Raw genomic sequence first — 21,317 nt, 5'->3', positions numbered from 1 at the left:
CATAGTCAGATGGACCGTTATAGCTTCCCAAAGCAATTACTAGTGATTTTATCTGTAGTGATCACACAGGCAGTGAAGAGAGCTACAGCTACTTTGTGTACTGCATATATCAAGTTGTCCAAGCAAGGAGCTCCAGTGCTGCGGGAAATACATTGGCATCAGGCCAGACAGGAGGTTAATGGTTGGACTTGATGCTCTTAAAGGTCTTTTCCAACCTAAACGGTTCTGTGATGCCGTGATTTCACTGCTTGTACCAGAGCCCATTCCAATCACACTGAGCCACTGGTAGTGAAGAACTGGGGCTTCTTACTGCCACTTACCAGGGAATTCTGACAGGGTTGTCCAGAGCAGGTCAGTGTAGTCTTCCTCTGTCAGATACTCACAGGTCAGGCTGCATTTTGCTTTAACTTCTTTCCTTCTACTGGATACTGTGGGAGGAAAAAGAAAAAAACCCAAACATTTAATATATTTTAAGTAATCTCTTCTCTGCTTACCTTCCCTTACTCCTGCTGTGTCTTTATCACTCTTGCTGCTGAAACTGATAGAAGGGATGTACTGAAAAGACTTTGCTGCACAGCAGGTATGTTCTACCTGGAAGACAGAGTTGAAACCGAATGGTTTATAATCTTATTTGTGGCAACTCTGCAACCACCTCTATCAGAATGAAAGCTTACACTTATCAGCTGTACAGGCTTAGCTATTTTTCAGTCCAGGACTCGTGACAGTGAACAGAATTAACATCAATTATTCAGTCTCTCCCTACATAAATTGGGATACTAACACTTCATGCTACTTTGAGAAGACTGAATAATACCATGTCTTTGTAAAAACAAGTATTTTTAAAGGATGCATGCTCCTTTGTGGAGGCTAACCAGAGTCAGACCTCCCTCTCAAATAGCTAATACACTGTTGTACAAGCTTGGGATCTGTGTCTTCCCCCAGTACTACCCATCTTCTTTCTATAATTTTCCTACTATCAGACAGTTTTCACTAATGACAAGTGTTCTGGATACAATCATGCCTCCCCTGGGGAATCAGACTTTTCAAACTTCTTCTCAGTGTGGTCAAAGCACTTTTCTTCTTCCCTTTTCACACAAAAATCTGCAACAAAAAGGGCAATGGTTTCCCACCATTATCTTTTTTCTCATCAGGTCTTCACATCTTGAGAACCTGGGAGCTCAACAGCAGCAGCAGTTATCTCTATCTCAGAACTAATTAGGCCCGTCAAATCTGGAAACTTACCTTTACTAAATCACTTTTTTTCTCAGGAAGAACAGATACTTTTTCTAACAGGTCTCCCTTGAAGGTTGTCTTGCTGTTTACATTTTGGGCTCAGAGACACTGCAGGACCTCTCTGCATTGTGCAGGAGACAAGGAATATCTATCAAAAATGTTTAAAATAAGGAACCCTTTAAGGGGATGCCTTAAAATTCAGGCTGACAGCCACAGTCCTTTCCAGACTAACAGCAGAAAGTGATCTAATAAAAGATATTCCACCACTAAACAGGGTATATTTAAAAAGAAAAAATGGACTAGTACTCACGGCTGCAGACGTCTCCTGCTTGGAAGAACTCCGTAGTTAATAAAACTAACCCATAATATGAAAAAGCATTGGAAAACCTGGAAGGAAGAAAATGAGAGAGGAAGTCTCAGCTGGTCAAACCTATAGTAAACAACATGAATCAAAATTGAACCCACCGTGTAAGGACTTCCACTAAGTGCTACCTCAAAGCTATTTCCTATCAGCATTTAGAAAATGAAAGGGCAATTAGACTGAGAATGCTAGCGATCAGGTGGTTTAATAAATTACAAATCAATACAGGTTGGTGTGTTGTTGTTTGGGTTTTTTTAAGGAGGAAGTTTCTATGGTTTAGCGATACCGTAAAATACCTCCATTAAAAACCACTTAGAATTGTACTGGCACGGAGCCATTTATATTTTCTCTTACCATATAAACCAGAGTAACAAGGTGGTCCATCTAAAATGGGGGGTAAAAAGGTCCCTCATTTTTCCTCGGTCCTCCTGTTGGAAACAAGCAGAAGTCGGATGGTCAGGGTACTCACTGGTCCTGAACTGGAGGATGCAGCGTGGCAAGGGACACTGTATTATGTATTTTATCTTGGCATGAGTGTTTGGTTTCAGCCGAGGGATCTTCAGACTGTAGGATCCACACTGGAGCTGGGATCCAAGTAAAGAATTCCTCTGCCAAGGGGAATTCTCTAGGAGCATGATGTTATCAAAACCTCCACAAGGAAGGCCAGGATCTGTCAGAACCAGGTGGGGCTGCAAAGAGGTAGAGCAGAACTTTGCCAGTCCACAGGTGGCATATGATTCAGGTGGCCCACAGCCAGCTCCTGCAAACCAGAGCAGCCCCTCAGGGCTTCTGAGCTAGGCTAAGGTACCGAGGAGCCACAAGCAGCCCTCCTGCAAGCAGCCCCCTTTTAAACCGACTGGTTCTTAGAGCCAGAGACAGTGGAGGGCTCAGCCCATACCCTTGTGGTGAAGGGAAAGTACTTTCCCACCCCACCTTGCAAACTTGAAACCCCACCAGCCACAACTGGGAGCGCACTCCCGCACAGCCCATCAAAATCACCACGACAGAACCAAGCCTTTGTGAAACGTGCAAGAGCTCAAATCCTCACTGATCCAGACCTTAGAAAATCAAGCCTCCATCTCCAATTAGTAAGACGCTGCCATTACAAACGGGCTCCTGCCTAGCTTTACAATTTTCCTCTTGTTCAAATCTACAGGTCTCCCTCTGCTGTCCTTCCTTGCTGGCTGACTTTGTAATTTTCTTTTCTGATAACTGTCTGCTCTTTGTTCTGCAAGTGCAGAGCTGCTTTATATGTTGATAGGGGTGCTGAAAAGTTTGCTATATAATGCTGAAATGAAAAAAAAAATCCAAGGCAATTAATAAAGTGATACAGAGCTCAGAAGTTACTGCCTGAATTACTCTACGCACTAGGACTGAATAGGAACTTGTAGCTTTCCCACTCCAGAAAATCAGGATTAGATTAAAACTGAAGTACAGCTAAAAAGTCAAATTCTATCTTGCCTCATAACTTCAGACCTGGGAGTTCTGATCCGAGTTCTTTGGTAGCCTCAAGGTTTGATTTTCTTTAATAATTGGGTCTTGGAGTAATATTAATGCCCACTTTAAAGGTCCTTTTCGCTTCCACGATTTTCATGTAAATGAACCCAAGAAACTAACTCTTCCTCACTGTGAAAGAGGCATATATGATTATCTCTCTTTTTTAATTTATTACTGATCAAGACATTAAAATTAAACTTAACATTGATGATTTGCTATTTAAAAATGCATATGAATGTAGCACAGTTGCATTGTATCCCATGTTATTAATGTGCCTGTTACCGGTACATACCTGTCTGGAAATAATTAATTTTCCCAAAGGCATTGGAGCTCCATTTTCCGTTGCTATCCGCTTTAAAGTGGCAATTGCTTTTTCTTGATTTCCAGATAATACATCATACCTGGCACTTTCTGGCAGCCACTAAGAGAGCAAAGCAGATCACATGCAGAACGATGTCAAAAAAACCAGCAATAAACAAACTGGGGGTTTTCTCTGTGGGTTTAGAGTGGGAAATCTCAGTGCCTCCAGCAGACCACTCACGTAAGAAAGGATTACCGACTAATCTTTAAGAATTCAAAGAACCATCTTTCTGCCCAATGTCAAACTGCTCATTAGGCTTTAAGAAACTGCAAAACCCCACTTTCACCATAAAGTCAGAACTCCAGTCTACAACCCTTCCTTTCTATTACCTTCCTTTTATTCACGAGAACTGTTAGGTATTTTTGCAGGTTCTTTACATTATACCTTCTCAGTAAGAAAAGCAAAGCACCCAGGGCAGATAACGAGATGCTCTAGGCATCCCAAAATCTGCATTTTTAAGCTCCTTTTAAAAACAAGCATGTTAGCACCTGTATAACTGGAGTTATTTCTGAAAAACAATGTCAGTGTCAAGGAAAAGTAAGAGCTGCTAAACAATCTGACAAGGACATGTACCTTTGAGAAGACTGAGGGGTTGGCAAATATGTTGCCTAATAGTGCACTGAAGCTCAGGTTTAATTCATACACATCTTATTTCCGAATCTGACCTGCACTGTGCAGCTTTTACCCCTGATTTGGGTGGATTTTTTAAGCGGACAGTAATTATAAAAGTTAGGATTTTGACAAAATAATTTCAAAATCTAAAGAGCAATCAGGGAAATGGCAACAGCTTTTAATAAAATGTTGATTCCACTGAGCTTAGTTGAAAGAGTCACTAAATTGGAGAGGTTTCCAGGCCTCATTTGGTTTCACAAAATTCCAGCCCAGCATTGTCCTCCAGCAATTACAGTCACATAAACACAGCCCTCGCTGGAATGTTTTTACTAGCAACCTGTTGAAACAACAGCATTTTTGTCATTATTTCAACTATTTCAAAGTAGACACGACAGAGAGCTCAAAAGTCTCACAGTTGCCTTCCACCAGGTTACAGAAACAGGTAGAGAAGCGTTAGATGGATGGAACATACATTCATCTTTGAAGGAATACCTACAAAACACAGGACAGCGAAGAGCAAAAGCGGGAGGGCAGAAAGAATGAGAAGCCACCGCCAGCCAAGAGTGGGCATCACCAACACTGCTAGAAGGACTTCAAACACAGTCCCAATGGCCCAAAAGACCTGCCAAAGGGAAAAGAAACAGTCACAAATGAGAACGAGAGCACTCTGAAGGCCTCCTTCTTTGTAACGTTCCACGACGTGCTCTCTAGGGACAGCTGGAGAGAGAAATGCCAGAGACATTTCCAACACGCACCGCTGTACAGCAACAGAACCCAGACAATTTAAGGGGATTCGTTGAAATGCTGCAGAAGCGAAAATGTTCACTTCTGAAAACCTCTCATTCTCTAGACACTCCTGTTTAACCGTAGGTAGCTTCTCAGAAGGAATGAACTCATCGCATGGTGTCTGTTAAATAAAATGACTATTCATGTACCTGACTATGAGTATTATTCCCAGCTACCACCGTGAGATTTATGGTATTTGTTTTCCTTACCGAAACCGAGCTACCAAAGCCACAGAGTTTGGCCTGTAGATGAAAAAAGGAATTGTTACCTTCTTAGCAAAAAACAAAGCTGGTGTCCTCTTGCATATCCTACCCATGCAAGATTATTTTCCCTTAGATTACTAATCCCCTTAGCTCATTACTTAACACTCAGAACGTATTTCTGACCCAGGGTTGCTCAGAGGCAGTCAAACTGTGGCAGAACAAAAATGACACAGAAAGGAGTAATTCATCTACTGAACTCTATTCACAAAAGATTAATCACCGGAATGTAGGACTAGCCAGCAGGTACCTGTTTCAGTTTGGTGAGGTCTTCCACAAGGATGCTCCTTCCAAATTGACTGATAAAGACAAGTCATAGTACCCTTCTCTGACACTTCAACCATCCCTTAAAAGGGCTGCACATTTTGCCTTAAAGAATTTATAGGGCAAAATTATGTTCTCTGTGACTTTGATACATTTGGATGGCATACGGGGAGTTGAATTTAGCCCTGAACAGTCACTTCTCCTCTACCCATTACTGAGTAGTTGATTGATTTCACCATGAAATTAGGAGACACCCAAATGGCCCCCTGCCCTTGTGCTAACAGCAGTAACTTACGAAGCACTGGATGCAAGTTAATTTGCAAAAAGGCAGAGTCAACAAAAATTGTGGAACATTATGTGAATGCTTTATGCTGCTTTTGGACCCCAGCTAGTACTAGTGTCGGGGGGTAACATCAGCTCCACGCTAACTTGGACAACTGGGATTTGACTGCAGCTATGTGTGAGATTTCTAGTCAGCAGGACTGAATAGATGTAACCAACAGCAGAATTTGCCCCTCTAGGGACCAGTAAGCACAGCTACACTGCTCACCTCTATTAATAAAATGCATTTTGCTCTGGCTTTCATTGGAAGGAATTCAGCATATAAGGTTACCCTGTAAAGAGTGAACATTGAGAAAAACGTCATGTTAGCACACTGAGAAAAATGCCATGTTAGCACAATGAGAGAGGTTCAAACTTTTTTTTTGCCTTTTATTAAAATTGCTAAACCCACAGTAGTAAAGCAAAGCCCTCCCTAGCCCACAGAGTCAGCAAGACTGCGGACACTGGTTCAGACTCCCCTTTCTACATCAGAACAAAACCCCTTTAGTTCACCATTGCAACGGAGGACAGAATTTGTTCTGTTCATGTGATCCTGTAACCCTAGAGTTGTTAGCTAAATGTAGCAGCTCTTGATGCTTAAGTTTTTGCAACCCTGCTCTGGTCCGGGACAGGCATCATGCCTGTTATTTTCAGTGTGGTCCATCAGCATTCAACGCAAACTCTTGCTGGGTAAAGTATTCCTTCAGGGCTTTACAACCAGCTCAGAGAATTTCACATCAGTCTACTCTGCCAGCTTTCAATTCTCCAAGAGGTGAATACTTTCAAGGTCTGATCTGGTATAAAATAATTTGCATTCTTTTATTGTGGGGATTCAAAAAGAAATCATCTAACTCTGCAGTCTTTGTTTCATGACTGTGCCAAAAAGTAATGGTACAGCTTCTCTGTGAGTATTTCCTGAGGATGAACGCAAAGGCCAGCAGCCAGTCAAGGCTCTCTTGCCTTCTTCAAACTGTCTGGTAAGACTTGTTGTTCTTTGCCCCTCCTCTGTTTGCATTCCATTGACTCATCCTGTTTCTGCCTCTAAACTCCTTAGGCTTTCTTTGATGTTTGTGACAAAACTCCTACCAATTTGACAAACGGTGGATTGATCTCTGAGTATCTTCCCAGAACTCAGTTCATCAAAGTTGCACACAGTATTGTGTTAAATCAGTGATTAAGAGGAGAAGGAAGTAAAATCACATAATGAAATGTAGAGCAGTCCTCTATATATTGCAGCAGAAAACAGGAGCTGATTAATGCTGTACGGAACTATTTTCTTAAAGAGAATACTCTGTATCTTTGCAAGTCTGGATGTTGGCACTGGGAATGAATAGTATACTCAGTGTTAGATAATATCTCACAGAAAATTCCCAGAGGAGGCTACCGCTTCTCAGGTGCAGCTCCTACGTACGTATAGGTAGAGGGATATCTGCTATAATCTGTTAATTTATTATTGCCGGATGCATTCTTCTTAATAGCACTTTTTATTAAAATATCTCTTTCATATAGAATATACAATTATAAAGATACTCATGTCGTTCCATTGAAATTCAGCCACTCACATCCAAAGTTGCATAGGCTATCAGAAAGGAGCTACTTTTCCTGCTTCATCCATATTTACTCCACTGTCAAAGGCATCATTATTATAGTTAGAACAAGAAACAGACTCAGCAGCAATGGAATCCACTCTGAGTTCTGTAACCGGCTCTTCTTTGCCTCTCATTAAGTCACGTAGCCTTTGTGCATTATCTGCCCCTGTGGAAAATGGCACTACCTGTGCTGTGGCTGCTCCACCGGGGCTCTGTGGAACATCACTAATATGTGTTTGCCGTACAAGGCATTATTAATTCTGACGCTTTGTCTTTGCTGCTCTCCTGCATCATTCCAGTTGTGCTCAGTTGGAATTGCATGGCAGAAATGGCCTCGCCATTGCTCAGTACCCAGCAGGCTAAGGACTTGCCTGTTTTACATACACGTTACGCTTTTGTGCAGCTTCTGAAGGGGGGCAGGAGAGCAGTAAAAGAAAATTAATAATACCATGATGTTTCAACTCAGCTCTGAATCTTTTATCTGGGAATGGCAATAGAAAAGACAGGATATTGACTTGCCTTGCGAAGAATTCTCTGAGCCATCAATCAAAGCTGGACCCTGATACTCCAAAATAGCACTTCCATGGGGCAATATATCAATTATTAATAAGGATAAAAAACTACAGAGAGAGAGAATGGCTATTCTTTTCCCTTTACATTTATAATTAAAAGCTTAGAGCAGTTATTTATTCCAGGTGCAAAATTTAGAGATCCTCCTCTTCAGTGGATGGAATGACAGAGTAATAGAGAAATAACCTGACACTACCTTATTAGAAATGTGTCTGAGCCATCAAGATATCTCCAGTACTCCAGGTCTGGGCTATGCGGTTTTGGAATTCCAATTCAGGTTCAGATGTGAAAGTTTAGGCTCTGGCTGAACAATAATGTGCACTCTTACAATGAGGAGTCAGGGCTCAGCTCTACCCCTAAATGCTCGTGTTTAGTTCACGATGTCTCTTGCAAGAAAACCGTGTTGTCCCTTAGGGACTCTGCCAACACAATCCAGCAATGCCATGTTTAGGCACAGCTACAAAACGCTGCCTGTCGTGTTTTACCCGCTGCTGGGTGGGCTCTTTGGGCCTCTCATTTTCCCCATGGTTTACCTGAAGGGATGAGAGAAGCTTAAAAGGACTCGAGGCATATAACTTATTACGTTTAGGAACTCAGCTTGTTCACACAAAAGTCATTGTAAATCTGATGCACCTCAGTGATGTATTAGGTATCTTCAAAGCTTTCTGAGAGTTTAATATATTAGTTCCAAAATACTTAGGAAAAAATGGGATTGGGACAACTGAACAGAGGCATGTCTTCAATCTGACATAAGCATTTAAAAAAAAAATAAATAGAAAAGAGAAAATTTGGACTTGCGAATATTTACTTACGACTGAGGCACTCCTCCAATCCCAAAGCCCACCAGGCCCCTCAGCACCAAGATCCAGCTATACACTGGTGCAAAACCGCTGAGGATCCCATAATAGAGCGTCCATAACACGCTGATCTTTAGGCCCTGTATGTAACAGACAAGCATGAAGAAAAGAGTTTCTGCCCTAACAAAAATTAACAAAATGTGAAGTAGAGCTTCAAATTCCTTTTCTTTCATGGCAGTCACTTCTGGCCCTGCTTAACTCTGCTTCATACATGTTGACTGTGACATTTGTGAACATCGTGCGCTGAAACATACACACTGTAAAAATATTAGAATGTACTCTAGTAGGAGCTGAACACTTACTGTTTTTCTCCCGTACTGGTCTGAAATGTTTCCCCAGAGGGTGGAGCTGGACATCATTCCCACAAACACCACCTACGAAACACCAGAAAAAAAACCTTCCCCTTAACAACAAGACAAGAGAACATTTCTGTGTGACAGCAAAAAGAACGGAACTTCACAGTGAAACTGGAAAATTTCAGCTCTAACAATAGTGCAAAATGTCCAGGTGTTCCAGGTATAACTCTTCTGCAGTAGAGACTATTAAAGATAATTATTCATATAGTGGGATTCTTCAAAAGTCACTAATCTCACTTCCATTGACTTGAAAGTCAATTTGCTGTTGCCCAGGAATGGGGACGAGCATCAGCAGATAGTTCAAGCCAAGGTCCCTCAGCTTCTTCCAGCAGTGGGCCCTTTTTCAGTAGCTGCCTTGCTTTTGTCAAGGTCAGGAATCTAAATACAACATACATAAATCGAATCTCTACCAGGCTACCTGTCATCACCTCACCCTTATCCTACCTGCTTATTTGTGAACTACTGAATCAGACCAGTGCTGAATATTTTTGAGCTTTTGATAAATGGAAGAAAATTCATTATAAGAAATGACTGGAGAGCACAATCTGCTTCTAAATGGAAATCACTGTCTTGTTTCTGAGTTGTTGGTTTTTTTTTTTTTTGCTGAAGGGTTTTCATAACCCACAAAATAATCTTTCATCTGCTTCACAGCAAGGCCCCACTGAGAGTTTCACTAGCATTACTGAGGGGACAGGCAAGTGGAGACATGAGCAAGTGCCTGCGTTGGAGAGGGGAAGCAACTAGGTACTCCTCAAGTCAGCTTTGCAATTAGAAGATCCATCTGGTGACAAACCAGCCTGGCACTAGAACGTGCACTCTAGTATTGTACACATTGTGAGTCCAGCCCTGAAAGATGCTGAGTTCTCCAGTTCCAATGAACATATTCATGAATAAAAGCTGGCCCATGTTGCTCGAGATCTGCAGGACAGTTGTTGCAGGAGCCCTGGTGCTGGTGCTGATGGTACCTCTCAGCCAGCTCCCCTCCAGCCTCCTACTGCCATTCTCAGCAGGCTGCCTCAGATTTGAACGGAGTTAAAATCAGCTCTTACAACTCTAGAAAAGTCTGAAAGAAGACTGAGGTGTCAAAGAAAAGAAATGCTACCCTTTTCAGAGGTGACACCAAAAAGCATAGTTTATTCTGTGGACAGAGAGAGAAATGAAAACCTGCCCAGCAAAGGTAACAGCAAAACCCAAGCGTGTTTCCCACAGCAGCACATTAAACCACAGGAATTTTGTCTTAGAAAGAAGTGCATACTCAAGCAATAAGCGGGGTAAGAGCAGTTCTGTTTGTCAAAGCTTTTGTCTCATGGTCACTGACCCCTTCTCCTTCTGATGTTGCTCACCAAGAATAAAACTGCGCTGAGCTGAAAGAAGGAACAAGACCCTCTTTCAGCTGGGCTGGCTGCATTCAGGTATGGGAAAGGACGTGCCCTTAACTGATTTAAATCTACTGAGCATTTTGACCAATTTAGACAACACCACAAACAGCATCAAAAGCTAAAGGAAAAAGAAATGTAGGAATTAAAGTGCATGACGTACAACAGTGGCATACCCTGAGAGATGAGTCCCAAAACTAGTTTTCTTAACCCTGAAGGCATTGCATGTTTCCAACATCAAAGCACCAGGCTTAGAGGTGGTATTGTAAGAGCTCTGCTCGCAAATATCACTGGATAATCTACCTCAAAAAGTGACTGCTTGCTCTCTCTCACGGCTTCCCGTCTGTTGATGTACAAGCGAGCTTAAATGCAGTGGGAAAGATTTTCAAGAAAGATAGCCAAGATTTACCAATCCTTTTTTTTTTCAGTTAATCAAATGGTTTGAATTTTAGGATAAGCCCGAGTCAATGAATACATTTTCCTGGAAACTACATGAAACTGTGAACCTGAAACTTGCAAAATTTCCTCAGTTCTCACTGAGCTTCATTTCTTCAAGCTCTGGCTTTTAAAAAAGACTGCTATATTCTTCTGAGCCAAAGGCAATCTGCAAAGGCCACGGACAGATTTAACTCGGGGATATAAAGCATAACATCTGATTAACAAGTGAATGGAAAAACCTTACAGAATACAGGAGCTGTCAATTATTTTTCCTACCGATGTGAGCAATGCAACCTGCCAGCTTGGTAATCGCCACTCACAATGAAGCTGAGGAGCTAGGATACTTAAAATCATCATTTCCATAGCATCTGCCATCTAGAAGGATAAAAAAGAAACAAAAATAAGTAACTGCCTGAAAATTAGACGAACATAGCAGTCAATAATATGCCTTCTTGCAATTAACCTTGTTTCTGCTCTGTGCCGTTCCCACTCTGTAGGTGAAACAAAACAGTCATGTTTGCAAGTTGCAGTGGATGTATACAGCGGAGAGAAAAAAAGCAACAGGTGCATTTTTAAACTAATTTCTCATTGTTGTAATGTTTAATAACACTGGCAAAGAGGATTCAAAGAGCCAAATCAAAAGTTATTGGTGGGTGTTTTCGAGAAGGCCTGTCTGGTCAGTCATCCAGGTCCGTTCACTTTCATGTTGCTTATTACAGGGATGAGCTTTTAACTCCTTTACACACAAATTTTGTCAGAACTGTTTATTACCTCATAACTTACTCCCTTTCTCCCTTATACACTGCTTCTGCATTTGTATCAAATGTATTGACAGAGCATCTGCAGACCGAATTCCACTACTGACTTAGTCTCTAAACCATGGCAGATTGTAAGCTCGTATACAGACAACAGCTAGTAAATACAGGCTCCAAATATCAACAGATGCAACATATAGTGCTTCAGAAATAGAAGAAAAGTGAAAACAAAGCCTGTCTTTCTGTTCTTGACATGAAGGTTAAAGCTAGAAGTACTGGGTTGCTGTTCACCTGAAACTAAGATTACAATAATACTAATACAGAAAACAGAGATTGTAGCTAATGGGATGAATGTGGTAAAATCACTGAACGAAAACTGAGATCTGCTTCTGTGGGAATAGCTTCACACCTTTTTCATTCGAAGTAGAGATTCAAAATGATTTTTCAAACCCTGATTTATAGGAACTTCAGAGACAGAGAAATCAATCGGTTATTCTTTACCCTTACTCCAGCTGTCATTTTAGAATTTCAAGTAAAATTCTTTCTTTATTGCAGAGCTATCTGTTTGGAGACTTTTTGTCTACAGAGAATGGCTACATTATTTGAAATCACTGAGATTCACTAACTGATGTTCATGCAATTGACCTTGATAAAAATTACTTGCCCATGCTAATCCAGTAATAACAGAGAGCTTCCACTGGAACTTTCCAAATCCAATGGCTTCCACCGCATCTTCCACCATGAAAGTATCTAGAAAGAAAGATAGTGCAGAAGTGTATTCTTTTCCTAGTAAGAGCCACCCCTTGAGACAGCATTTTCTGTGAAAGCCATTCTTTAACAGGTAATCTACTGAGATCTAAAATATATAACAGAGATCTACTTAGCTTTTATACAGTTCTCGCTCAGGAAAATCTCTATCTTCTTCAGGAATTGTGCTAAAGCCAAAATAATTTGAAATATTCCTAGAACATTTTATTCACATAGAAGTGAATCAGTGTAGCACCAATGACTCCAGAACACGTTCAGCCTGTCACCCCTGGGAGCGAATCCACCAGCCACTGAATTGGAGCTTCCTCTGGTGAGAAGTCTATGAGCTGTTCAACAGCACACTGCAATACTACGCAAGTGATGGAAACTACAGAAGAATATTTTATTGCATGGAGAGTCAAGCTGTAATTATTTGAACCAAGAATTTGTCCATGACATATCTTAAAACATCCTCTTGTTAAAAATGCTGATGGATCTTGTTTCCCACACATTGTCATGACCTCATTATTTTGTTCCATCTGAAGAAGCTCAGATATCTCAAATTCTTTCGCTCAGCGCAAAACAGAATATATCAGAAAAACACATGGTGATATTCAAGTTGTTTGAATCAATTTGATCTCAAAGTTTCAACAGTTTCAGCAGATTAAAAAGTATATTCGCCACAGAAAGGCTTTACCCAGCTGCAAGTTGGACATCCTCACGAAGCAAAAGACAAAAAGCAAATCAAACAAAATCTACCTGACAAAGTGAAACAGAGATGTCATAAGACCTCAGTTTGTGACTTTAACCCAGGCATTTGGTGTGATGGCACTGAAGCTCAGCATATTGGGCTGTTCCATCACTTGCACTTTTTTGGGCAATGTGCCAGCTGGAATTCTACATATATCTGCAGGCTTGCACTGATGCACTGAGTCTTTTGAGAAACTCCCTGAGCTCACTCCATGCTATTCCAGCTTCCTATTGCATCAATATGTTAATAAATAAGTCCCTGGGAAAATAGTCATCCTATAAAATTGTAGCATGCCTTGTGCTAAGAGAAAAACAACCCTTCTCATATCTTCTAAATTGGTGTTGCCTTCAGGGCAGCCAGCACTTCTCTGCTAGGCAGAAAGCAGAGGCTGGGAGGTACATTCACTTTGTCCCTCTTGTCCTCTAGGCAAGAAGGAGACGGGAACACTGCAGAGGCTTCATGCTCAGCCTTGAAGGTGAGCCATGTGTAACTGCTCCAGCAAACTCAGCCCTGCTTTAGGAGCACTGATCAGTTCTAAAGGAAACTAAGTCAAACCTACTGTATGAAATAGGCAGTGACAACTGGATACACCAGTCCTTAAAAGGGTCTGTTACTGGTGATATAAAAACAAACACATAAAGCGTCCCTCAGAGAACAAGGTAAGTAAATCATGACTTTCAGGTGTAACATAATTTGCCTGTGTGATTGTTTCCTTCTTTTATCCGGGGATCTTTCATTTCCCTAAACCCAATGTATTCAGCCTGGTTGCAACGGGACTGAAATGAGGAAGCCACACCTTTCTCCCTACAGGAAAACAAGAAGCCTACTCACCATCAGTTGGGTTGGCAAATTCTTTTGGCACTGCAGCTCCATCCTCTAGCTCAATAGGCTCTAGCTCTGTCCGAACACCCTCAATCTGAATTTCGTGTTCTCCTGAAATGACATCCTCATCTGACCTTGAACTTTCCCCAGTGCGGCGAAACTTGACCACCCTAAGAATGCAAAAACAAGGATTAATACTTTGGTGGGTCTCTTCCAGGTCGAAGCCGTGTTTGGTTTAGTCTTGAAGCCCTCTTTGGTCAAAGAGCAGCCAGGTTTCTCCCCACCCTCCTGTCTCCATTCCACATTCACAGAGAATGATGTGACTTTTATTTATATCTGTTCTTAGGTCTGGGTATCCTGGGGGTTGCTACTGGCCTGGGAAAAAACCACAGAGTACATTGTTATGCGATATAGTCACCACTTTTCTACAAAAAGGATGTTACGGTGCTAACTATAAAGTTATAAAAACATACAGGTTATAAAAATACAATGAAATGATACATATTTAATGATACCCGTGTTTTGTGTGCCTAGGCTTTTACTGCAAATTAGACAAAGTTGCGTAATTGAATTTCAGTTGCTTTACCCTTGTAGGAAGAGACCAAATTAAATTTTCCACATTGTTTTCCTAAGAGTGATTTGTTTCTTAGAAGCGGAACTCCTGAAATTTGTCAGATTTTTAAACATTACATAGTGTGGCACGACTTGTAAGATAATTCAGCACATTGACTTTTTTCCATCATGACGACTCTGTGACCCTAAGTATGATTGCTTTAATCTCCTATCTTAAACTAAAGCATTTAATATTATGTAATTAATTGAATACCTGTATTTTAAGAAACTAGTTGATTTCCAATACTTGGTTCATCTGTGCATTTTTTGAACCTCTTAGGTAATGAGGTGGGGCAGAATAAGAACATGAATCAAAGAATACTTCTTTTTTCGTTAAGTCCAAGTCAAGACTGAAGAGTTTACCTGCTTGCCAATTACAGCCCTGGCATACGAGATGGTGATTGTCATGTGAGTGTCACCCTCACAGCTGCCTGTATTTTATATCATTTCTGGCACCAGCTGAGAGAAAATCACCTGTTCTCTGCAGCAAGGCCACGGAGACAGTAAGATGTGAAAACATAACTTCGCTAAATCAACACAACTTTCATGTTTTGGATCGAGTGATTTTGTGCAGCGCTTCACGTATATAAAGGAGGTCCATTTTCCATCAATTAAGTTTCCTGTGACCAAACAACGATTTTGGAACAGATCTACCATATTAATGTAACAGATTCCTCGAGCTTCCTTCACTTTACCTGCAACATAAGTGTAACTTTTTCACCTGGGCAACTGACAATTCCTTGGACTTCAGTGAAATAGTTTTTTGGGAATAGATTCATCTTGCTACTACCTCTTCTGACTTCCAGTAACTGAACACTTCAATTCTACAACATAGATTAGCAGACAGCCTCTTGAACTTCAGTTTATCCTTTGGTTTAAGGGTCAGCAAAACTAAACTCTCAGCATCCTTGCCAACTGCAGCTGCAGCAAACTGACATGCGTGTATGACATTTCTAAAGGTGATCTGAAAGACTTTTCGCATCTAGCAAGACCTCAACTCTGATTTTCTCTTACAAGTGCTGATGACACAATCAATACCTAATACAAGAGCAAAGATGGGCAATCTACAAAGCTCCTGTGAAGTGATTTTGGTCCAATGGTGGACAAAAGGATAGAGGAATGAAGGTCTCAGTCACCCATGGGTTGTTTTACAAAGAGAGAAGTTCGGGCCCCAACCAGCCATTCAGTCCAGCTTAGGACTTCACTGTGGTAGAAATGCAAAGCAGAGGGCTACTAAACATTAATTATTTCCTTTTCCCTCTCAGTCCTGGCATACATACTATCTCCCTGACCACATCCCATCTGGGGAATTGCACATATCCACTAGTGATATTCTGGCAGTGACCCGGAGAGAGAGAGAAGCACTGTGACCGTTTTGTGGGGTTATCACTCATCTTTAGGACAGCCTGCTTTGCAGACTGTTGAAATGTTTTGGGATGATTTTTTTCAGCTAAACAGGGCATTCCATGATCTGTACGGAGCAAACAGTCCTTGTACTACTTTAGTAATGCTCTCATCTGCAGCGGGAAGCTGAAAGCTTTTCTATGGCCTTTATGCCTTGGCAGACAAACAGCAGTCACAAATTTTCTTGTCCAAGATAATATTTGAAGATCTTAAACGTAAGAACACTAAACAAATCCCCAGGCCTCTTGGAAATGCACAAGAAAAGTGCATGGACTGCAGTGAAACTAGGGTTTATCTCATTCTGATTTAGGGTATGCAGAGGATCCTTCATTCTATAGCTATAGGAAACAAACAATGAAACTTGCCTGAATTCAGGTTTCTATTAAGTTCCATTGAGAAATTCAGTTTTAAATTCTCTTAATCTTATTGGTTTTTTTAACTTCAGTGCAAGTACCTCAGTTTGAATTTTCTTTTGCTGACCCTACAGAATAACCACAAGTAATTATTACTTGTTTTTTTAATTGTCACTATAATAATTAAAATTATCACTAAAGAGATAATCCTCATATGACCTACAAAATACATACTCTCAGCAAACAACTACATTTTTACGCCCATGAAATAACATTTTTATTACCAAGGGCAACAACTAATATCAAAGTACCATTCATATCTTCTTTGCAAAAGTTTTACAAGCACCTGGTTTAACTATACAGGAAGTAAACTTTTATATTTGTACCTTTTTAATGGAAGACTATAACTGTAACTTCAGCAGTCTCAAAGCCAGGTGCAAAGTTCATTGAAGTATATGGACACCTTTTCCCCAGATTTCAGGTCTAAAGGGATTATGACTAAAAAACATTCATACAACCTATGCTAGGAACTCTTCAGTGCCCTAGTAAGCCAAAGGCAAAATAAACATGCCAATAAAATCCTTACTGACCTTGAAGTACCTCATCACAAATCCCCTGTACTACTGTTTCTTTGTATATTTGTTGAAGTAGACTTTCAGAACTGATCATTTTGGAGATAATGGTTCCAGATGCTATATAAAAGCAGTGACTGATCTGAAAATTGTAAATACTTCAATGGCAAACTGAGCTACCTGGCCACAGTCCTCATCACAGGAAATTAAAAAAAAAAAAAAAAAAGTGTTTATCACTTAGGAACCTATGAAACAAATTGACACAATGAAGAAAAAAGCACACAGTGATATTTACTGTTCCATTCTTGCAAAATTCTTCACAGCTGAGACATCTGAGAGCTGCATTCGTTTGCAAGATCTCACACCACCAAATACATCTAATTACACAGACACTGAAAGGTACTTTAGAACATTTTTCTGTGTTTTGGGTTTATTTTTTAAAAAAAATAAAATAGGAAAAATGGCGTAATGAAATCACGTCTTATTCTTTTTACTGACAAGCTGAATGCATCCAAATTAAGTATTTGAAAATAGCTGGAGCTCGTAGCCATTCTCCCAACTTATTAGAAATGTTATGGGACAGTTTGCTCTGTCATTGACATGAGCTCATTAATATTTAAGATCAACTTTAAGCATTTATTCCCTGCCTTGCAGAGCCAATGATTTATAAATAGGAATATGCTTCAAAGCACCTGATAATGGAGCATTAGAAGAAATGCCCTTGTTTTTAAAGGAAACATTTTACATTAATGAAAAGGAAAGGAAATACCAGTGTCAAAAGGCAGCAATGCTTTTATCACCTTTTTTGCACAGATCCAGCAACCACATCCCAACAGCAAAGAGTTCCTCGCAAATAACAGCATTTTCCTTGTGCAGCAACGTCTGCTTCTCCAAAACATACAGTTAGCAAATATCGATGATACTCACCGCAAACACACCTTTGCGAAAAAAGGTTCTGATCTGCACTCGGTTCGCGGCATGAAGGAGGAAGCCGAGGAAGATGCCTTCCCTAGCACAACGTTATTTACAGATGCAATCCACCTTGCAATAGTAATGTTTCCTCTCAAAAAATCTTTCCGCACTCGCACAGTTTTATTCCACCCCTCCTTATTTCTACCACCACCAAGTTCATGCAAAAAATAACAACTGAGTGAATTTATATAACAAATGGGTGCCTGCATGCCCCCAGGATGCTGAACCCAGGCAGCTATACAAGGAAAATGGCCTGCTTCCCGGGGCCCAAGACACTTCCTAGAAACAATTCCCTTAAAAATCACCAGGATTCACAATATCCCTGCAGCCCGTGGAGGAGAAATCCTGCGCATCCCCGCTCCCCTATCGGTGCTACTCACGGCAGCTGTCTCAGCTGGAATAAATCATCCTCCATTGCCAGGCTGCGTCTGCAGGAGCTGCTCTCATCGCTCTCGCATGGCGGGGATGGCTGGGGCTGCGGGGAGGCAGGGGCGGGCGGCTGGACAGCCCGCACCGAGCGGCACGGGAACGGCTGGGCTCGGCACGGCACGGCAGGGCGGGCAGAAGCGGCGGGGCGGCCGCGGTCCGGCGGCCAGGGCTCCCTCCCCTCGCTGTCGCTGCTCTAGGGGGGCTGCCTGCCAGCCTGGCCAGGGCTGGTGCTCAGCTCCCCTGTCACCGCCGGTCCTCGTCCCCTCGGGATCCCAGCCTGGCGACCTCGGCAGGGTGCAGCCCCAGGGAGGATTTCAGGCAAGTGGGCAGGATGGAGAAGTCCACAAGGAAAACTGAACCATGCTGGTTTGGATGCATCCGCTCCCCGGAGGACAGCAAAGGGTCTTCTGGGGAGCATGACACTGGCCCAGAGGGCGACGGGACTTGGCAGTGCTGGGCTTGATGATCTTAAAGGTCTTTTCCAGCCTGAATGATTCTATGATTTCAATGTTGTCAGCACTTCACAGAAAATTACATTGTTAAAGCGAACACTTCAGGAGCCCACAGACAGTTCCTGTATGCGATCTCAAGCGACCTGATAGGGATTCCAAGCGCGTGCTCCTCAGATGCAGAATGAGATTAGTTTGTAAAAATCTCAGTTACGCACCTGAAAAGCACCTGAAAAGATACGATGTCACCCTGGCACATTCATTCCTGCAGGCCTTCTCCTTCTGTTGGAAGACAGTTTATTTGTGCGTGTAAATGCCTGCATTTACGTAAAATCCTTCATGGAGAGAGGTCTGCAGGAGAAAACGGGGAAATATATGCTAGGAGGATGACTAGGAGACATTTGGCGTGATTAAAATTTAAAATAAATTTCACAAATTGGAGAAAGGGCCTGAAATCAACAGGACAACACCAAAGACAGGTGAAAGCACTACAGTGAGGAAGAAGAGTCAAGTTGTACAAATTCAGGTCAGGGAATGAACAACAGATGTTGCAAGAGGCTTGGGCTTAGCTATGACATACCAAACATGCTTCAGTTTGTGAATGGGACTTGTTCAGCCACCACACAGATTCAGTTTGTGACACTAAATATCGAAAATCTTTACAGGTTTTAGTATTTATAAGAAAGAACTTGCAGCTGGCCTAGCTAGGGTTTCAGTTTCCTTAAAAATAGCAAGGATAATTTCTTAATGAAGTATTTGTGTCTAGGAGTGGAATCCAGATGCCTACACATAGACATCAGCTCCATTTTAGTCTATCTCTGGTGGCCTCCAGCTGTGGATCGCATGGGACCATGAGGATATCCTAGGCACCTTAGGGCTCTCTCACATGGATCGAGATGCCTGTGCTTAGGCAACTGAGTAATACCCTAAAAGCATGATAAGAACCAATTTTAACTGTATTAAATGCATGCATGTTCTGTTCTGTAATGTATTCTCATAAACATTAACAACAAGGCTTTTTCAGAGAATAGGTTTTGCACACGTGTTTGCTCTCTTCCCCTGCTCTGTTCTTTCTCACCTCTCTTGCCATTTTCTGCCTATCCTTCGCAGACACACAGATTTCCATAAACAACATGACTCTTCAGTTGTGCACCCTTTTACTTGTCTTTGAATTGGGTGGTGACTTGTTTGGGCTGAAGAATGGCATTGTTCCAGGTATTTGTTACCATAAAGGATCCAGGCAGTTTATTTGGAATGAAAGGCACTCTGGCCCACAGCAACTGAAAAATGAAAGGTCTCAGTAGATAGAACTGGTCTACCAGCACCTTCCTGATGGCCAAGATTTACGTTTCCTTTTCAGAAAATGTGGCTTAAAGATACCATAGTTCAATGCTTCACATGATCCAAGAAGTCTGGTCTGTTTGACTGGGTAAAATCCTGTAGAAAAAGTCAGTACAGTGGCAGGAGCTACAGAACCCAGACTTCCAGAGGATAGCAGTCACTGCGGGCCTTTATCAGAGCAGTCTCAGCAGAGCAGCCTGATGGAGTTCCAGAATGGGATTTATCCACAAAACATGAGTTCACAGAGACTCTAGGTTGCTTCTCCCCCAAACTTGCTGGAAAATGGCATTTTTCAAGCAGAGTTTTAGCTTATATGTTCATTGCGTAAGCAATGACTTTCTTTTTAGAATACAGCAGCCGTGTTACTTTTTGACTAAGTAAGATCCAATTTTCCAGCAAGTTAAGGGTGTGAGATTTGGTCCTCTAAGCACACTCTTTTGTCTCCCGTCTCCTGTATTTAAGTGTGTGACAGCTATGAGAATGGTATGTTGCTGTCAGGACGACATTATTTCTTCACATCCTCCTTCTGTCTGTCACTCCCGTTTCTCTCAGCCTCTTGCCATCTAGTCCCTTACTCTCCCGGCTGCTCTCTTGCAAACAGCCTTCTGGCACAGCACAGGTGGAGCACCGCCAGGCAAACGGGGACTTGGGCAGAAAGACACCCGGGATGCAGCAGTAAATTTGCTAATAAAGGCTGTTGGGATTAATCTGGGGAGGTGTAAAGAGGGAGACTGTTACCTGCCAGGCCCACAGACACGATCAGCAGCTGCCATCTCCAGGTGCTCTCAAAAGCTGCATGTGTCAGTCATTCTGCCTGCAAGGGCTCCCCGGCGCGTCCTGAAACGCCTCAGCGACCCCAAAGCGCATCAGTTAAACCCAAAAGCTAAGGGCGCTCGGCGGGGGGCAGAGGGAGTCCTCCCCCAGGGGCAGGGGCAGGCCGGCAGGCCGGGGCAGCCGCGGCGGGGAGGGCTGCCCTTTTTTGCGGGGGGTGGTGTGGATGGTTTCACGGGGTCGTTTTGGTTGGAAAAGGCCTTTAAGACCCCCGAGCCCGCCTGCCGGCCCGCACTGCCGGGCCCACCCCCGGCCGCCCTGTCTTTTAAACGCTCGGCGAGCCCAGCGCTCCTCCGGGCCAGCCCCTGGGGATGGGGGCAAACCCGCCCCCCAACCTGACCTCCCTGAGGGATCTACGTGTTCCCCCCTCCCCAGCTCCGAGCTCCGCCGGCGCAGGC

The 21,317-nt window shown here is 42.3% G+C and overlaps 1 protein-coding gene across 8 annotated transcripts in view; it reads right to left on the bottom strand.

The window, feature by feature from the left end:
• SVOP (SV2 related protein) overlaps positions 1-21,238 on the bottom strand; it is a 28,915-nt gene extending 7,677 nt beyond the window's left edge. For 3 of the 8 annotated variants that reach the window (XR_008731950.1, XM_027797848.2, XM_055708501.1), the window contains exons 1-12: positions 17,825-18,243; positions 13,966-14,126; positions 12,301-12,386; positions 11,158-11,256; positions 9,014-9,085; positions 8,667-8,791; positions 5,925-5,988; positions 4,561-4,686; positions 3,384-3,512; positions 1,949-2,022; positions 1,544-1,620; positions 321-428 (exon numbers count right to left, since the gene is read on the bottom strand). Coding sequence is in view for 6 of the 8 variants with exons in the window: in XM_027797848.2 (XP_027653649.1) it covers positions 321-428; positions 1,544-1,620; positions 1,949-2,022; positions 3,384-3,512; positions 4,561-4,686; positions 5,925-5,988; positions 8,667-8,791; positions 9,014-9,085; positions 11,158-11,256; positions 12,301-12,386; positions 13,966-14,126; positions 17,825-18,078 (1,375 nt within the window). In the remaining 2 variants the exon portion in view is untranslated. The other 5 variants (XM_027797852.2, XR_008731955.1, XM_027797851.2 and 2 more) reach the window with 5 other exon arrangements.
• Between the last annotated feature and the right edge of the window lie 79 nt (positions 21,239-21,317).

Source organism: Falco cherrug, chromosome 1 (genome assembly GCF_023634085.1).
Source record: "Falco cherrug isolate bFalChe1 chromosome 1, bFalChe1.pri, whole genome shotgun sequence".
NCBI classification, from domain to species: Eukaryota; Metazoa; Chordata; class Aves; order Falconiformes; family Falconidae; genus Falco; species Falco cherrug.
The sequence above is the reverse complement of the archived record's forward strand: the minus strand, read 5'-3'. Positions and strand labels throughout refer to the sequence as shown.